Source organism: Trichoderma virens (genome assembly GCF_000170995.1).
Source record: "Trichoderma virens Gv29-8 chromosome Unknown TRIVIscaffold_4, whole genome shotgun sequence".
Lineage (NCBI taxonomy): Eukaryota > Fungi > Ascomycota > Sordariomycetes > Hypocreales > Hypocreaceae > Trichoderma > Trichoderma virens.
Genome location: NW_014013745.1, coordinates 2,556,549 through 2,574,235, shown reverse-complemented (window position 1 = coordinate 2,574,235; position 17,687 = coordinate 2,556,549). Strand labels below are relative to the sequence as shown.

Genomic DNA, 17,687 nt, shown 5'->3' with positions numbered 1-17,687 from the left:
GAGTTTTTGGACTTATCAATAGGTCAAACAGCCTGCTATTTGCTATTTCGATAGGAATGGATACCGGAGGAGGAATATCAGGACCGAAGCTCTTGAGGAGCAGAATGAACATGGGACTGCTAACCGGCTGGAGGGAGGAAACCTCCGGAACACATGATATCACATGGGAGGCAAGAGAGTCAGGCTGTACGATTTAACGGGATTTATGCAGGGTTCTATTTGGTCTTTTTCCTTTACACTTGATTTGCTTTTTTTTTATTTATTGTTTCTATCATACTTTGACACTTTTGCAACCAAAGATATGTTGACTCAGGCACGTGCTAGTCGAACAGTATATAAACAAAAAAACGTAAAAGATCCAAATATTTGACATGGACATGGTGAAACGCGATATAAAAATCCACAAATGACCGGTCAGTTCAGTTAACAATGCTCTCAACAGGAGAACTGGTCGTTGGTATTATACACAGGCCTTGTTTCTGTTTCGCTCCATTCTATCCGAGGATGGGCGCTGCTAGTACGGCAAACATGTATGAGAAGCTCCTTATTTGTCTCGAATGGGCCCGTCTAGGCAGTCTTCTTCCATTGAGAGTAGACGCCGATCGCGCTGCTGACAGTTCCGGCCAGGCCGACGAAGCCGTCATCGAAGCCTACCCAGCCGAGGGCCGCAGAGGGAATGGTCAAGTCGCAAACGTCGGAGATGAGTTGCAGATGGCTGGCGGCTCGCTCCCTAGAGGGATTACACACATTAGCTGGGGTTTTCTACAGGGATGATGTTTGGCGGGGAACTCACTTGAGGATCTGCTTGCTCTCGACGACGCCCTCGCCGTCCTTGCGGTCGATCTTGGCCTCGCGCTGCTTGAGGCGGTACAGTGTGTATGCCTGGCCGGCAATGCTGAAGATGAGGCCCATGGCCCAGAAGCGGTATGCATGCTGCTGCAGCGTCTTGGCCGCGTGCCACTTGCGAATGCCAGCGGCGTCGCCCACGGTCAGGGCATCGAAGGAGAGATATCCGGCATAGCCAATCTGGCGGCCGACGGCGGCGTAGCGCAGGAAGGGCTCGATGGCCTTTGCGTCGGCGGCCTGGGCGGCGGCCTTGATGTGCTCGACGTTCTTGCCGACGCGCATGATCTTGCGGGCGAGGCCGAACTGCTTCTTGATGGCGTTCCAGGGGGCCATCTGCGAGGGAGAGCCATTCGTGCGGAGGAGGTACCAGGCGAAGAAGCGGGCGAAGTACTGGAGGGTGCGGAGGATCTTGTCGCGGCCGACGGTGGTGGCGACGAAGCGCAGGTAATGGGCCACCGTGGGGTGGTAGACGAGGGTGTCGGCAACCATGTTGGAAGGTTTGGAGGGTTTTGAATGAAGTCTTGAAGTTTTAGGTGAGGTGGATGGAGCACGCGCTCATCAGACAATGGCTGCGCGATGGGGACTCGATGACGTCTCTTTTCTCCTAAAGTGAAAAAAAGAGAATATTAAAGAAAAAGGCGGTATCAAATTGAAGCAAACAGAAAAAAGTATGCAAATAAAAAAAGCAGAGGAAGTAAAAAAAATAAGAATCTCTGGTGAGGAAAGTTGGAGAGAAGGGTGATGGTTTAGCCGCGACTCTTCGTTGGAGTCGCAAAGCCGACGGCAGTGGTGTGGTGTGAAGGCCACATGCCGAGGTAACTTGGAAACTCGAGAAAAGAGATTCCCCCACAAAAGGCAAGGCCAGAGAGAGATTTGAGCCTTGGGGAATTTTTTCTGGGACGAAAAGCCGGGGCTGGGGTAAAACCGGGTTCCGGAGTAGACCCGCCCACAAACGGACGAGATTTAACACGTGAAACTAGATTGCTTATGTAAGTGAATATGGCTTATGTAAGGGGGTGAGCTTATGTAAAGAGCTGAGCTTATGTAAACTCGACCTCTGGACACGTGCTCCACGGAATTATACCGGATAAATTGCTGTGCCCCAGCCTTCTTCGCTTTTGCCCAGCTCAGCTCAGCTCAGCTCTAACAAAGTGGGCGCCTTATTAGCTAATCGCTCTCTTCTCCCTCTCTCTTACCCCCCCCATCTCGGCACCGCTCGGCTCCCCATCCCGAGCTGCAGCAGCCCAACTCACGTGGACCCTCTTCCGCCACAGCCCCGAAACGGGAAACTTTTTAGCTCAAGTCCTCCCCCTTCCTGTTCTTCCCGGGAAATCCTCTTACAAGTACAAACAAACAACTTTCGTTGGGCCCTTTCGGCAGTCTGGGCAACGAACGGGCTTAGCCGGGCGAGGGAGAGGGAAAAAGACTGACCCTTTTTCCGTCTGAGTGGGGGGAAGGGGGAACGATGTGAGTAGCAGAGAGAGATAGAGAGAGATAGAGAAGCTCCAAAGGGTCCGAACGAAGAGAGAAGGAAAAAAGCTCCCCTCATCCGGCGAATACCGTACGGGGGCCAAGTTCCGTGCCGGGTGGTCCCTTCGGTATAGTCGGTTAAGCATGACCACTGCTGTGTAAGTAGTTTGTCAACTGATAGGAGAGAACAAGGAAACCAAAAGTAAATGCCCAGAGACCCCTGGGGGCAAAAACAAAGGCCTAGAGTAGCCGCTCCCGTCAAACGAGCGCACAAGCCCCCAAAGGAACTTATCCTGGCCAACCCGGAGGAGGGGGACCTGCGTTTTTCAATGTACCTAGTCGTTCCGGCCGGATGGCAGCGCGCGGGTTTACGCGATCGCTTTTTTCGATTTTCGGCGTCTTGTGATCAACGTCCGTAGTCAGGGACCTTTTTTATTTTGGCCCCTTTTTTCTACTTCTTCTTCCTCTTCTTCTTTTATATGAAGTGTAGTTCCCCCCAAATCGTGCCCTCTTGAAACTCTCTCCAACAAAAACCCCACGATATACCCCGCGTCATCGCTTTGTATTGCCGAACTGTACCAGTGCTAGCCGCTACCTCACGGCAGACGTCCCTTTTTCTCCAACAAATCCCCAACCCTTTCCTCAAAGTCTCAATCCCCTTCAATTCGATTCATTCAATCCAATTGCTCCTCATAACCCCCCACGTCACCGAGATTTCCATCCAGGGACACGCAATAACCACTGCGAATCAAAGCTCCTCAGCTGCTATAGCCAAGCTCTCTTCCCCCAATTACATCATCGCCATACAAAACCGTCACCATGTCCGAGTCGGGCGAGAAAGTCAACACCCACATCATCACACTCACCCGCTTCCTCACCGAGGAGCAGATTAAGCACAAGGAAGCCACTGGTGACTTTACGTATGTCCAATTCCATCCACCCGCTGACTTATTGCACGAGCATTGAATAATACAATCCTTGCGCCGCACTGCACTGCACTGCCGCTGCTCCTCCACACAAAGAAGCAGAACAAGACTAACATCCAATGTTGAAATTGAAAAGATTGCTTTGCCATGCTCTCCAATTCTCCTTCAAGTCCATCGCCTACTACATCCGCCGCGCCACCCTAGTCAACCTGACGGGTCTGGCCGGCTCCTCCAACACCACCGGCGACGAGCAGAAGAAGCTCGACGTCATCTCCAACGACCTCTTCATCGAGGCCATGCGCTCCTGCGGCAAGGTCGCCCTGCTGGTGTCCGAAGAGGAGGAGACCGAGATCTACTTCCCCAATGCCGTTGGCGCCCGCTACATCGTCTCCTGCGACCCCATTGACGGCTCCTCCAACCTCGACGCCGGAGTCTCCGTCGGCACCATCTTCGCCATCCACAAGATCCCCGACGGCATTGACATCGCCCGGAAAGAAGACATCCTCAAACCCGGCACGGAGCTCGTCGCCGCCGGCTTCACAATGTACGGCGCCTCCGCTCAGCTCGTCATGACCATGAAGGGAAGCACCGTCAACGGCTTCACGCTGGACAATGGCGTCGGCGAGTTCATCCTGTCCCACCCCAACATGCGCATTCCCAAGTCGCGTGCCATCTACTCCGTCAACGAGGGTAACTCCCTGTACTGGGAGGACAAGACCATCAACTACTTCAACTCCCTCAAGCAGGCCCAGGCCAACGGCAAGCCCTACAGCGCTCGTTACATCGGTAGCATGGTTGCCGATGCCTACCGTACGCTTCTGTACGGAGGCATCTTCGCCTACCCGGCGGACAAGAAGAGCCCCAAGGGCAAGCTTCGTATCCTTTATGAGTGTGCGCCCATGGCCATGGTTTTTGAGAATGGTGAGTCGTCACATCATTCCCGCTTTCCCCTCCCCCCCTTTGTGTATTTGACCTGGAGCTAACTTTGGCATGTGATAGCTGGCGGCCAAGCTGTTGACAGCACAATGAACAGAATGTTGGAGGTTGTACCAGAGCACATCCACGACAGGTCAGGTATCTTCATGGGCAGTTATGATGAGATTGAAAAGGTCAAGTCCTTTTACAAATAAATAACACAATCAAAGGTAGCGGGTGAAAATGAGAATAGAGTGTGAAAGCATGACATGAGGAATTTGCATCATGGTCCATTGATTTGCACCAAGCATGACGTATATGTCTCCATCTCTTCTAGACGGGACCAAATCATATAAACTTATATAATTGTACAAATCTCAAATTATAACCATCTGCTTTTCTCTCCAAGTGCCCAGTCTCCAGGGAAGAGACTCCAAGGAGTTAAGGGGGTGAAACTCACCTGACGGGCTTACCAAAGTCTAGGTATCAGTCTCGGTGTATTCTTCTTCCACTCTTGATAGTCTTTTCTATCTCCATACCGCTTGTCATACTTTCCCTCGGAGAGGGGTATGCCAGACACCTTGAGGAGCAAAAATGCTGCAAAGGCTGGACTGACGAATGACAAGGTAGTGGTCGTGAGGATGCCCAGGGCACCTCCAGATAGACCAAGAGCTTGTTGGATGGGTGACCGGGAGAGAACACCGGCAGTTGCAGTGGCAAGACCAGTCCAGAGTGTGATTTCTCCAAAGTAGTTGGGGAACCGACTATCAAGTCATCCTTGTTAGATTCATGCTTTGTGCCCAACCAGGTTTTCAACTCATAGATTCTATACATGCCTCTTTGAGAAAAGCCCGCGCGCCATAAACTCTTCATCATGTAGCTTAAGCTTCTTCTCCTTTTGCCACTGGCTCTTCTGCACATCTGCCAGTACCTCGTACGCAAAGCCTGCCAGCCAGAGCGACAGGCCAAGCACGTCTGTGGCAACAATCGTTGGGAGAGCAGATGCCAACACTGCCGCAGGGACGGCGTTGAGCATAATCACTGGCATAAGCTCAAGTGAGACCCAAACGGCCTGGAAAAAGAAAGCTCGAGAAAAGCGAGCGGGCTTGTGGCGGATGGAATTGAATCTGGAATCATGGCCGGTGGTAAGAATGCGGTGGAAAAGGAACGAGCCAACTTTTTTTTGGTGGTGGAAGAGCAATTAGTTTCAAGCTTTTTTTTGTTTTTCAACCTAACAGATAAGGGGAGGGAGGGAGAGAGAGAACAGTGTGTGTCTTGTTGGAAGGAGGATGACAATGGGAGGGGGGAAGTAAATCGAACCTCCTCGGCTTTGAGGAACTTCGGGATTAAGAGATGGAGAAGGAGAGCTCACGCCGCACAGCCCAGGCCGCTGTCATTCCCGTCACGATGAGCTGCCTCCAGCTCAGCAATCCCGCAGTGACATCCGCACCCGCACCCGCACCCCCCCTCAGCAAGTCCAGCAGGCCCGGCAGGCCAGGAAGCTTCGCGCCGGCGGCATAAGCAGCAGCACGAGCTCGCAGGGCGGGGAGATATAAGCTTAGCGCGCCGACAGCCAGGAAGGTCGCGGACCCGGACACGTCAAAGAAACGCTCCGATCCGGCAAGCACTGAGGGGATCGCCACGGCGCCTTGGACAGCAAAGGCGGTGGCGATGCAGGGTGCCAAGGACCGCAGGAGGGGGGAGTGGAAGTCGGTGATGTGAAGGATGAAGCTGAGAAGTGGCATGGCTGCTGAGGCGATTAGAGTCTGACTGTGCTGCGTAGTACCGGATCGGATTATACCTAGTATTATAGTATTATAGTATTATAGTATTATTAGAGTGTTGTACTATTGCCGTAAGGTGGGCGCTGCTTGCGTGGCAGTGGTGAGAATTGCAAATCAACAAGCAGCCATAGAGTCGTAGATGCCTAGGTATAATCAAGTCAGAAGTGAGTGAGGCTTTAAAATGGGTTTGCCTTGGCAGCATTGCTGTGAGGAGGAAGGGCGTGCAATTTATCCGATACTGCGATGCGACATGGCGTTGGGAAGTTCAGGTTCGTTTGGGAAGGAGCTGAGCTGGGTTGCGCCTAAGTGGTGACGACATCGATGTGCTGCAAGCGCTGCGATCCAGCTGCAGGAGGTTTTTAACGCGCATCTGCTCATTGGGTGGACAATCTTGCATTTGGGATGGAGATGTTGCATTCAGAGCACGAGATAGTGCATTCAATGATTCAACAGGCGTTGATTAGCAGTGCAGTGTCTGTCTGTTTGATGTATAAGTTCCATGTTGTCGTAAGCCGTATACTCCGGCAACTTGGAAACTGTAGATTATATCCTTCATTATTTTCACTTGCCCCTCATCGATTCAATCGAAGCAGCTCCTTCAAATCAACCCGCATAGCAACCGTCGCAACCAACTTCGACGAGTCTGCGGCTTCTTCAACGCTGCAGCTTCCACAGCAGCAGCCTTGGGGTCATCGGCTTCCTCTTCCTCTTCCTCCTCCTCTTCAATCTCCCTCCTCGCCGCAATGGCGTGGATTTCGATGGAGAAATCTCCCTCTTGATCTCCAAAGAAACTATTAATCTCACCCCGTCAGTTACTGAATCTGCCACGCAACGAGCCATTTCATAAAGACCAAACTCTGGTCCTCCTCACCTTCGCATCATCAAACCAACTCGCTTGACATTGGACAGGTCCAACGGCTTCGCATCCGGCTTCGGCCTGCCTCGATACGTCGGCTTAAACGCACTCCACGGCAAAAAGACCGTCTTCAAGTCGTAATCCGATCTGCCCTGCGAAACCGTGAATTCGGCCTCCCAACTAATACCGGCCTCTTCACGCCCGTCGCCCCTCTTCGGAGGTATCTCGTCCTTGAGCGTCAGCGCGTAGCGTTTGCCATCGGCTTCGGCTACCGCAATGACGATGCCCTCGTAGCCGGAAAGGTCCCAGTCCAGCACGCCCAAGCTGTGCTGCGATGCGAAGCCGGCACCACCAAGCGTCTGGGTATCGAGATGGCCGTAGAAGCGGGCCTTTTCGGGGTTTATCACGGAGAGGTGGGACTGGCTGGCGCCTCCGCGGACACGATCATCTGAAGTGACCCATAGTGAGGAATCCCAGGGCCTTTTGGTGGTCGGGACCCCAAGGGGCGGGTTTCAGTTAGCCTCGAGATGCTTCCCTTTTTTTTTTTGGCCCGGACGCTCGCTCGCGTGCTCAAGTGGCTTCATCTTCCCCTTTCCCCAAGTCATGCATGCTCCCCCAAGGGGTGTGCTGCGTCTCCAAGAAAAGAACAAAGCAAGAATACCAAGCCACCGTCGCGGTCTAGATTTCTGATTCGCGTCCAACTCATTCCCAATCGAGCCAATGATCAAATTAGGGCAACGCAAGCTCCCACAGTGTGTATATCGTGAAGAATAGGTAGAGGGGTGAGGGGAAAAAAACAACGAGGTCATCACGGCGCAGGCAATGGATACAAGGCGGATAGAAACCAGCACAAACTGAGGGAGGGGGAGTCTCTTACTGGTCTCCACCATACAGATAGAGCAATTGCTGCCAACGAGTCGTGTTGTGCATCGTGGTCCTTTGCAAAGACAATGGGCGGGGGGCGGCGATTTCCTGTCGATATGGCATTATTAATGGCAAGCAGGAGATGGCGAGTTTCAATTGCTTCAGTCGAGCTGTAGCCTCGCCAGCAGTAGCCTTGTTTGGTCAAGAGTCGAGGCTGCAGCGAGTAAGTTGGCTCGGCTAGGCGTTAATAGCGGATACTCCAATCGGGCGAGGCCGCCTCCGCGGAGTATTCTTACTCCGGCATCTGGTCGGATCCCTTAGTAATTCTTGCAAACTCCCGAAATGGCCAACGGAGATAGAGTAAAGCCAGAGTGACAAACCTGTCAAACGGGTTGGGGGGGCGTTGCGTAGGCCAGCAAGTCCGATCAAGCCACGAGCCCACGAGCCACGAGCCAGCAAAAGCCAAAAAGGATGCCAAATGGGCGCGAATGAGCTCATCAACGCCTCCATTCCCACGTGCTTGATGGGTGACGGGGGTGGCTGTTCCTAGAAACAAAGGAAGCGTTAGTAGCAAATCCTCCCCACGCAATGGCAAAACAAGAAAATGCCACTTCGAGGCCAAAGAAAGCCTCCGCTTTTCCGGGCCAATTCTCCCCGCAAAACTTTCCGCAGACAAGCAAAAGAATATAGGGACAAAAGCAACGAGCCTTCGCTTGCGTTCCAAGCGCCGGGCACATGTGGCGCTACTATTTTTACCGCTGCGGCCGCAAACAAACTATCTCGAGGTGGCGTGGCCCGTCCACATGGCAGTTGGGCAGTGAACCAAGCCATTCAGTAGCGTCGCCGGTTCGTCCGTCGACTCGGACTTCAGATCACCAGTTACTTCTCTTTGTAGCCATGTAGTCACGATGCAGAGGAGAAGATGGTGTAAGAACAATGTGTTTTTGAATTTTGAGCACGCTTCTAGTGCCCGATCCGTAAAGTATTCCGGCGGGGATATCTAGTATAATCCAAAATGGAAAATGAAGTAAAAAAGAGAAAACACCAAAAAGCTGTATCCAACAAACCTGTGCTGAGCATCAGGTTAGAGTACATGTACCCAATAGACCAAGCCAGATGAGATGCTAATCACATCAATCCGTTGCTCCTTGGAACGCCCGCCAACCAAACCCATCTTTCAAGTCATCCCAATTTCCACTTCGTAAAGAACAAAGAAAAGAACAATAAAATATAAAAAAGGTGGTAACACAAATATTGAGCTCAACCAAGGCTCCCCAAGAAGAATGAACGAGACCCACAATCGCCATGCTATTTGTCCTCATAAAAAACCCTTTGCGCACTGCTAGTGCTGTAAAACCCCTTGCATAAAACCAGAAATCATTTTTCGTGATGTCAAATCACCACCTTGTTGAGCCCGATGATCGGACTCGATGAAGAGGCGGGATGAGTAGTTGTTTTGTGACTAGGTGGTGTATATGTACGTCGGTGTGTAGACGGAAGGATGGAAGGGTGATGTATTGTATGAAATCTGGTGCTTTTTTTCTTTTTGCGTGTTTTTTTCTTTGTTTTGCTTTTCTGTTTTTTTGCTTCCACTTTAATGCTGGTGCTGCATCATGGCCGGGGATCCAGGCATGGACAGCGGGGTTGTAGGGTACTCGAAGCCAGTCTCGGAGCAGGCAGCCGAGTGGTCGTATGAGTGCGACAGAGGAGGAGTCTGTGGCATTCCGAATCAGCAACGCAGATCCCGAGAGTAGGAGAGATGCCTAGCCGAACTCACCAGAGGGTTGGATGGGTCGTAGGGAGTGGGCATGCCCATGTCGTGAGTGGGCATGAAGCCATAGCCGATGTAGGGGCTGATAACGTTGTCGGGATACAGGTCCCGCTTGATGGGCTCGCTGTAGTGGCCCAGAGGCGGCAGCGAAGCTGGCATGGCAGTGGCCGTCAGGTAGTTGGGGTAGGCCTCAGCGGTGGTCATGGTGGGATAGGCGTGGGCAGATCCATAAGGGTTGATGAGCAGCTCATCGGGAGCTGGGTAGGTTGTGTAGGAGAAGACGGGCGGCGTGTTGGATCGCTCGCGCTCGTCGTGGTGGTGGTAGGCGGGAGGGGCAAAGGCAAGCTCCTCGTGCGACTCCATGGGAGGAGTGAATTGGCCCTGGGAGACGATGGCCTTGGGAGGAGTCGGCAGGCGAACGGGAGCAGACTGGTGAGCCTTGTGTGCCTTGGAGATGGACTGGCGCTTGGTGACCTTGTTGGGGCTGGCGGTGGACTGCACTGGGGAGGGCTGCTTCTCAGCATCACCCTCTTCGGATCCAGCGCGGCGCTCAAGGTCCTCCAGACGGCGCTTAAGCTTCTTGCCTGCAAATGAGTGTTAGAGGGAGAAAAGAAAGAAGAAGAAAAAATTGCGCTCCCAATTCCAAAGAGGGAATGTGAGGAAGAGACATACGGTAGTTGCGCTGAGCGATGCGGTTCTGTATTCTCCTGCGCTCGGCAAGATCTGAGATCTTGGTCCAATCCTCGTCAGGGTGGGCAGAGCTGCTAAAGGCGCTGCTGGTGCCGTGGTTTGAGCAGTGCCTGGGAGGAGGAGGAGCCGGTGCCGCAACTTGGGCGTAGGCGTAGGGGTGTTGTTGTGAGATGGCGTACATGGCCATTGTGATGTTGTGTTGTGTTGTGGTGGTGTTGTGTGTAGAGAGATAATGAGCCGATAATGGCTGTTTGGAGGGGTGCAGAGCAAGGCGGACTTGGGTGTAGTAGGCAAAGAGTAAGAGAAGCCTTTGAAATGAGATGTTGGGCGTGAAGAGTAAAGATGAAGATGGATGATTGGGATGAGATGTCGATTGGTATTATATAGCAGATGTGAGTCTGAGCAATTGTTGGATCGGAATGGTCATAACGGGCTGGAGCAGATGGGAGGATGACGAGAGTTAAATACTAGATGCCTCGACTTATCTGCCTGTGTCAGTCCAAAGCTCAGTGTGTATGCGACGAGACCCTGGACGGACGCTGCAGGGCTGCATGGGGCAGGCTTGAAGCCCGCCCAGCAAGGCTTTGTACTATGTAATTAGCGTTGTTCTGGAGGTAGTTGGAGGGGGTGGGGAGTGTGAAAGCTGTGACAGGCTCATCCCGTCCACTCGAGCAAGGTCGATCTGAGCCGGGCGTGGCGGTAACACGTCCAGCGTCCAGACACGAGGTCTTGGGCTGCGTGGAGCGGATCTGGCTGTGTTCTGGCTGCTTGACAGGGGGTGCGGCAGGAGTGGCCTTTGCTGCACTTGCTGCAGTAGGCACTTGTACATTCTATGTGGTACTGGTTGACTGGCACTGGTGGCAGGGGGGGTGTGGCCAGCACATCGATGCAGTGCCTGTAGGCGATGGTGTGGGAGACTGCAGTCGAACTTGCGAGTGGGATAGAGCGGATAGAGCGGGGGGGCCAAAGGTAGCCAGAGCAGCCAGAGCAAAGGCAACAAGGGGGGCGTGGCGCTACTGCCGCCTGTCGGGAGGCGTGAGGTAGAGCCTGTCTGTCTCTAGCTTTAGGGACGCGGACAGGGACTCCCGGGAGGTACTTTTCTTAGTGTCAGTGCTGCCCCCCCTCCCAATACGTGCCTAGCGCCTGTTTGCTGTTGTGCCGCTACTAATTGTAGCACCACATGGCTTTGGCTTTGCTGTGGTTTTTGTCATGAGCCAAATTTGCCCGGTTTTTTGACGCTGCACATCCCATCCCATCCAGTGCCCCATCCGGCAAGCATTCATTCATTCATTCAATGCTGTCTGTCTGTCTGTCTCCCTTGCCTTGCCTGGTATGGCATGGCATGGCCTCACTGCCACCAACTCTTGCCGCGAGTCCCAGAACAAGTACCAAAGCCAGCCAGCACAGGCCAGTCCGCCTCTCCCGCCTTTTCCCCCTACATGACTGCCCTCACCTGGCAGGTACACGCGCCGCCACTCATGTGCTGCCTGGTACAAGCCCGACTGCCACCCTCAGGTACTCGCACCTTACATAGTACTACTGTAGAGCATGATGAGCAGGATGCGACAGCCGGGGCTCCAGGCCGTGCGCCGGGGCAATTGTTGGGCCCTCTCCGCCTCTACGCCCGACGAATACCCGCTGGCTGTCGGCACCTCGTACTCGCCCAGGCGGACGCTGTTTCGCAACTCGCACCAGCATGGCCTCGTACCGCCATGTCCTAGGCATGATATGACACGATACGATGTGATGTGATGTGAAAGCTGCAAAGTTGCGGCATTGGGACTGTCGGTCTGCTAGGTTACCGACAGGCAGGCAAGTAAGGTACAAGTGGCCGGACTAGGATGCAGAGCCAACGCTGTGCCGTCGTCGTCATAGGGCTGCGCTGACATGGCTCTAATGCCATTCGATGCTCAGAATGCTAGCAGGCGCAAGCCTTGGGCTTCTCCTATCCTACTACATACAGTACAGCACTTTGGGGCATGGTCGGCGTCTGCTAGGCCCAAGCCATTGCTAGCCATTGCTCCTAGTCGGGGGGCCTTCTAGACGTCGAGACGTTGCATTCGAAACATTGCGCCCAGAAAGGAACACGCATGGCTGAGGCACCGGCCATTCCTTTTTGCTGTGCTAACGCTGTGGAAGGATCTTCGGACGAAATCGCATTCTGGCGTTCCACGCCTCGCATTGGCCAATCCGCCTTGGGAGGAAGGGCTTGCCGCCACCTGGTGGAAGAAGGGAATGCTCTGGCGGGACTTTTCCCGCGGCGGCCGTTCTCCGACCGGATGCCTGTGAATAGATACAGTACGGCAGTCCGAGGGAGCAGAAATGCCTCTCTCTGTTCGTGACCATTGCTACAGTATCTGCGAGCACAAATGGTCTTTTGCGTCCCACAGCCCGCTCTGGCACGCATGCATGGACGGCGCCGGTGTACTTTAGGCTTTCTACCGGGTCCCGGTAAAATCGGCAAATATGAAAACGTGCTGCTCAAAAGGCAAAAAAGTATAACGGTGCGGACTGGATACTGTGCCTGCCCCAAAATCGCTCTCACTCCCTCCGATACTGTACTCGTACTACTGTACGGTTATGGTAAACCCCGTCGCCGCCGTAGAACGAGTTATTCTTGTCCTGTTTACTGCCGTTCGCCGCTTCGGAGTTCGAATCGCAACTTGTCGCTGCTTAACCCGAGCCAAAGGATTGGGGCTCAAGTGCTCGAATCGGCCAAGGGGGGCGGCCTGGCTCCGATGCGGCCCCCCCTTCCAATCTTGTCCTTGTCAATCAATGCATGTCCCGCTCTTTTGCCCATGACTCGAAACAGCTTCCAAAACAGCGGCAGCACGAATAACAGCTGCTGTTTCTCCGGCATCTTCAAAGAGGGCCGTCTAAAAGGCATGTCTTTTTTTTTTTTTTTTTTTTTCTTAATCGTTAAGGGCAAGTGGTGGATGCGCGCACTGTAATCATGAGTGCAATGCCGGGCAGCTCCGTACAAATATGGCTCTGCGTGGGAAAAAGGTACAAAGCATCCATTCAAATCAAATCAAATTAAATCAAATCAGATCACTATCGCCAGGCGGGTGTGTCGTGGCTGCTCCACGTTTCCCTATCGCGGCCAACCTTTTTGCCGTCCTGGTGGCGAGCTTGTTTGTTGTCTCCCCCTCAAAATAAGAGCCAACAGCCCAACAAAAGCATGTATCCGTACCTTACTTTCTCCGGTGGCGTCGCTGTAGGGCTCATGCTGCTCCGCCCGTAGGGCCAATGGCTCAGGCGGCACATCACGATGGCTACGAGTACCGGACGGACGTAAGTTTTAGGTTGCGGCATCAGACAGAAAAAGTATGGAGAAGAGGTGACGGGCGTGCGACTGTGACCTTTTGCACGGTTATCGCTGTGAGCAGCCAGAACTGTGTCTTGCACATGTAATCAAGTCAAACGGTAACGCCCCTGGCGGCGTGGCGTTTCTTTCATCCCGAGACAACGGCCGACGTCAAATGAGAATCGTGGTTTGCAACAGCCATGGCGCGCCATGATAGGCGAATCTTGGCCAAACGTCAACGGTGACGCAGGATAGCCTCGTAAGGCGGCAGCTAGCAGCACGACAACGACTTGGAACAGCGGCCGGCTGTCGCCAAGAGAGAGCACCGCCCGTCCCCAAATCTCAAATCCTTCCCCCCATGTTCATGTTCACAAGTCCAGTGCAGTCCCCTTCACTGCTCGCTGTACTCCTACTCGTACACAGCACTGTACTGTAAATAGAGGAGCCAACTAATCACCAACTAACCAACGAACCAACTATACACCTGCCAATGCTAATGCTAATCAGGAGCTTTCTGGCGGGGAGGGGCGTGCGTGGCCACCTTGACCTTGGATTTGAGTTGAGGGAAAGCTTGGGCTCAGCCTTCACCGGAGACTCTCGTTGCCGGCCGGCGGTGTCCCAGACCTTTGCAAAGGGCGCCGCCACCAGGAGGTTGAATTCAGCCTAACCCGTGGCAGCACACGTGCTTGTGTAAGGGCAGCTATTTTTGGCCCGCCCATGACGACCATTACCAAAGCCATGCCAAAGAAACGGATCGGTAGTGGTCGGGCCTGTGATTGGCCTCGTCCGGACCTTGATGCGACTCCAAGCCCCCTCTCATCCCAAGCATCCCAATCATCCCCATCCCCCCCCCCCCCTGCCTGGCACCTCTTGCGCCTACGACTAACTTAGTACACTGGCGATATTGGGAACAGCGCGCGTTGCTTCCAACACCTGGCAATGGTCCTCCAAAAAGAGCCGCGGACAAGCGCCGAGCACCCCCAATCACGCCCAGTCCTACACGCGGACGACCTGGGAAGTTTTTCGCTAGCTCTTCTAATCCGCCGAGTCTAGCAAGCGAGGTGGGAATACTTTACTTGCGAGCATTGCCGGCTCAAAAGCTTCACGCTGACGCCCTCGTCGATGATCTCGTCACTGGTTCCTATGTATAGCAATTTCAAAAGAGCCTCTATCGCGTCCTCTGGGTTTCTGCAACGTTGGAGAGACTCCCCTCCCCACCCCCGGGGGGAGCCTCTTCATTTGCAGCACATGGCGATTTCATGGCACCACTGTCAGCGCCCAACCGTGCCGTCCCAACCACACCTTCCCCCATTCACGGTTTGCCAGTTGTTACAGAAGTACGGAGCACAGCATGCGTGCGAGATGCGCGTTGTCTAACCCGATCCGCCTACAACAAGCGCAAGCAGAGGTCCCCCCCCAACCCCCGTTCTCCCCGTGGGATGTCTGCTCTGCTTTGTCTGCTGGCGAGTCGAGCCCCATGGAGCCGCGCGGGGGATTGCTGTGTTGTACGAATGCCCGTATTGCTTGTATGGAGCTCTCCATATGTGCTTCTGCCAGACTTGCCTGGCCCCAATTAGACGACCCTGCTATCTGGGTCAGGTGGCCGCCCACACGTATATTGAAGCAATACTGCACGTACACGTACTTGTACTCCGTACCCAGCACAGAAATGGCTGGTCAAAGTGGATAGACCGGTGACTAATCCCCGTTGTCTGTGCGTGTACGGAGTACTCTGTAATCACGGTTTCCCCAACTGGCATCTGATACGCGGCTAGCGGCACATCTGCCTGCGAGAAGCGCAGCACGAGAGCCCTACGGTATAAAGTGTGAAGTAAAGAGGCCCAAAGCATCCACATCACATCTCAAATCCAGCCCCCGGGCCAAGAGGGGAGGAATGAGAAATGATTCGCATCGCCTCTTGCATCTAGAAAGCAAAGCAAACAGGAGACCAAAGAAAAAAAAATGACATGCTGCTGCTGCGAAAATCGATGCCATCTCCAGCAGGGCCACCAGCCAAATCTCCTCCCCCCCGGGAGGCAAGGGGCCAGAGCATCAGCATCATCATCATCGTGAGCACCCCTTTCATTAACTTTGGAGGTATTATGGGTCCGGTGTGCCGTGCCATGTGTGAGCATGTTGTGGTGGTTGGGCTGTGGTCATCCCACGTCCACCGCGGCAGCCCGGGAGGCTCTCCAAAAGATCCCGACCCCGGCTCGAATGGCCGTCGCAACAGACGACGGAGGTTGGGAGAGGACGGCGTATACCAGCAACGCCGGAACAACTCTGGCCACAGCACAAAGTAGCGGCGGCCGATCCCTTGCCTGAGCAGGGCCTTAGATCACTGGTGACCTCTTCTGTCATCATCCAAGCTCAGGGGTGTGGGGGCCCCGAGCCCAGCCAATGGGTCGTCTTCCCTAGCCGTCGGGACGCCATCTGCCACATGTCAACGTCTGCCGAGCCTCCCTCTCAGCCCTACTATCCCAACGCTGTGGATAGGCAAAAGCCCGGTTGGTTCTCATGCTGTCGTCAACGGGAAGAGGGGGGGGGGGATCGTAATCCCTTGGATCTGGTTCGCCCTATGAGACGCTCTTGTGCAGAGCTCAGCTCCTTAATTCTTACCACAACCGGCCATAAGAATCGGCGAGCTTCCCCCCTGAGTCTAAATAAAGCCTGCAAACAAATATGCAGGGTCGCGGGCTAGAGAAGCAGAATCGAACAAGAGGAAGAATAGAATAGCCGAGAAGAGACGACGGAAGCAAAAGGTGTCGCCGATAGCTTGTGATTCCATAATCGTCTCTCGTGTCTGCAATTTTAAAAAAGCCGCTCCCACCATCTCGAAACTGTCTGCCTAATATGGAATCCGGACTTAAGTCGTCCGGACTAATAATGTTCAAGTACGGGGTAGGAGATTGGAGATTGAAGATTGCCTAAGTGCCGTTCCAGTTTCCAGTAGTGGCGCCACCACACGCAGACGCTACCAGCCACAAAGCTGCGCACTGCCGCCTTTTTAAGTTGGCCAAGGTGCAGAAAACGGACGATGATGAAACGCGTCTAAGCAGAAGCTTTTGTTTCTACTACTACTACATACTACTACTGTAGTTTGACAAATGCAAATCAATGACGGAAATACGGGGTCCGTCGCTCTGCCTCATGGCAAATCTCGACAGCCGCGGATTCGCGGGCGCAAATCCCTCTGCATGGATTTCCAAGTAAAAGCTAGTTTTCTTTGTATTCTTTTTGCCCATTGATGAGGGGCGGTTTAAGATTTGATTTGGAAGAGGGGGATCGTCAAGCTACGACAGAGTGCCACTACCAAAAGCACGTACCTCTCTCTCTTTTGTCTCACGCCCATCACATGGGGGGCAAAAATGAAAGGGAAAAAAAGGGTCGTATCTGATACAGACGTCAAAGACATCGCTTAAGGTCGTTCAGAATGGCCCCCAAATTTCGCCATGTGAGCGAGAACCATATCACACGCATGGCCTGTAGAGTTGCCAAAAAGCAGGTTCGGTGTGCGCCCGCAGAGCCGGCTAGCTGCCCATGCGCAAAGCAAGAAAAGTAACATGTAACAACGGGCGAGGCGAGGCAAGGCAAGGCAAGGCGAGGCAAGCGAGAGCGAGAGAGAATTAGAGCGGGTGGGGGGAGGGTGTCCCGACAGAAGGGAACGATGAGATCGATGACCCAACGTAGAATTTCGTATGAGAGAGATTACAAAAGGGTTGTGGTTTCATGGGGGTGCTACTTTGGAATCGGGCCACGGCGGCGAATTTTTTTTTTTTTTTTCCCCTTTCTAACTTAACCCTTGCCTCTCTATTCTTGATCAAGACTGCAAACTAAAAAAAATTCAAGTTGCAATATCCCAGGTTTGATAACAGGACAGGGACGGGGCCCAGGCGTCCTAAACGAAAACGGCGCACATCAAACCCTAACCAGCCCGCCGGGAAGCTCAAGCATTGCCCGTTTAGGTAAGCCAAACGCCCTCTCTTTTCCTCTCTCGCAACTCTGTCTTGAGCCAGCAACAATTGGCGGATAACCGGCATTTTTGGCACGATCCACTCCCGGTGGACTGGATCCGTACGACTGGGACCCCTTGAGGGCGCGAGCAAGGGGAGGTGGATTTGAAGACAATACTATGTAGACGGCTGCCCCAATCGGGGGGATGGGCAGCGAGCTTTTGCCTTGCGACGATGGGCTATACTGTTGTTACAAGGCGTAGGCTGCGACTTTGCAATCTCCTGGGCGCTAGTGTGACGCAAAT

The 17,687-nt window shown here is 53.6% G+C and overlaps 7 protein-coding genes across 7 annotated transcripts; 2 read left to right on the top strand and 5 right to left on the bottom strand.

Annotated features, from left to right (window-relative positions):
* Nucleotides 1-567: 567 nt before the first annotated feature.
* On the bottom strand, nucleotides 568-1,335 carry TRIVIDRAFT_30323 (uncharacterized protein; the record flags this gene model as incomplete). The annotated part of the gene is made up of 2 exons (XM_014103722.1): nucleotides 568-730; nucleotides 794-1,335. 2 exons carry the CDS (start codon nucleotides 1,333-1,335, stop codon nucleotides 568-570), a joined length of 705 nt encoding a protein of 234 aa, XP_013959197.1.
* A 1,487-nt stretch (nucleotides 1,336-2,822) lies between these two features.
* TRIVIDRAFT_72203 (uncharacterized protein) lies at nucleotides 2,823-4,547 on the top strand (the record flags this gene model as incomplete). Its single annotated transcript, XM_014103721.1, has 3 exons — nucleotides 2,823-3,236; nucleotides 3,379-4,163; nucleotides 4,242-4,547. The coding sequence occupies 3 exons, from the start codon at nucleotides 3,136-3,138 to the stop codon at nucleotides 4,370-4,372; spliced, it is 1,017 nt and encodes a 338-aa protein (XP_013959196.1).
* A 14-nt stretch (nucleotides 4,548-4,561) lies between these two features.
* TRIVIDRAFT_212408 (uncharacterized protein) lies at nucleotides 4,562-5,902 on the bottom strand (the record flags this gene model as incomplete). Its single annotated transcript, XM_014103720.1, has 4 exons — nucleotides 4,562-4,921; nucleotides 4,994-5,333; nucleotides 5,530-5,659; nucleotides 5,693-5,902. The coding sequence occupies 4 exons, from the start codon at nucleotides 5,900-5,902 to the stop codon at nucleotides 4,627-4,629; spliced, it is 975 nt and encodes a 324-aa protein (XP_013959195.1).
* Nucleotides 5,903-6,399: 497 nt separating this feature from the next.
* On the bottom strand, nucleotides 6,400-7,822 carry TRIVIDRAFT_215729 (uncharacterized protein; the record flags this gene model as incomplete). The annotated part of the gene is made up of 2 exons (XM_014103718.1): nucleotides 6,400-6,732; nucleotides 6,813-7,822. One exon carries the CDS (start codon nucleotides 7,685-7,687, stop codon nucleotides 7,310-7,312), a length of 378 nt encoding a protein of 125 aa, XP_013959193.1.
* TRIVIDRAFT_145416 (uncharacterized protein) lies at nucleotides 6,540-7,279 on the bottom strand (the record flags this gene model as incomplete). The annotated part of the gene is made up of 2 exons (XM_014103719.1): nucleotides 6,540-6,732; nucleotides 6,813-7,279. Coding segments are annotated over 2 exons (660 nt in total), but the record flags the coding sequence as incomplete, so codon positions are not given.
* Nucleotides 7,823-9,255: 1,433 nt separating the features above from the next.
* Nucleotides 9,256-10,530, bottom strand: TRIVIDRAFT_208681 (uncharacterized protein; the record flags this gene model as incomplete). Its single annotated transcript, XM_014103717.1, has 3 exons — nucleotides 9,256-9,375; nucleotides 9,439-10,016; nucleotides 10,105-10,530. 3 exons carry the CDS (start codon nucleotides 10,307-10,309, stop codon nucleotides 9,256-9,258), a joined length of 903 nt encoding a protein of 300 aa, XP_013959192.1.
* Nucleotides 10,531-15,396: 4,866 nt separating this feature from the next.
* TRIVIDRAFT_220430 (uncharacterized protein) lies at nucleotides 15,397-15,732 on the top strand (the record flags this gene model as incomplete). Its single annotated transcript, XM_014103716.1, has 1 exon — nucleotides 15,397-15,732. The coding sequence occupies one exon, from the start codon at nucleotides 15,397-15,399 to the stop codon at nucleotides 15,730-15,732; it is 336 nt and encodes a 111-aa protein (XP_013959191.1).
* Nucleotides 15,733-17,687: the final 1,955 nt, after the last annotated feature.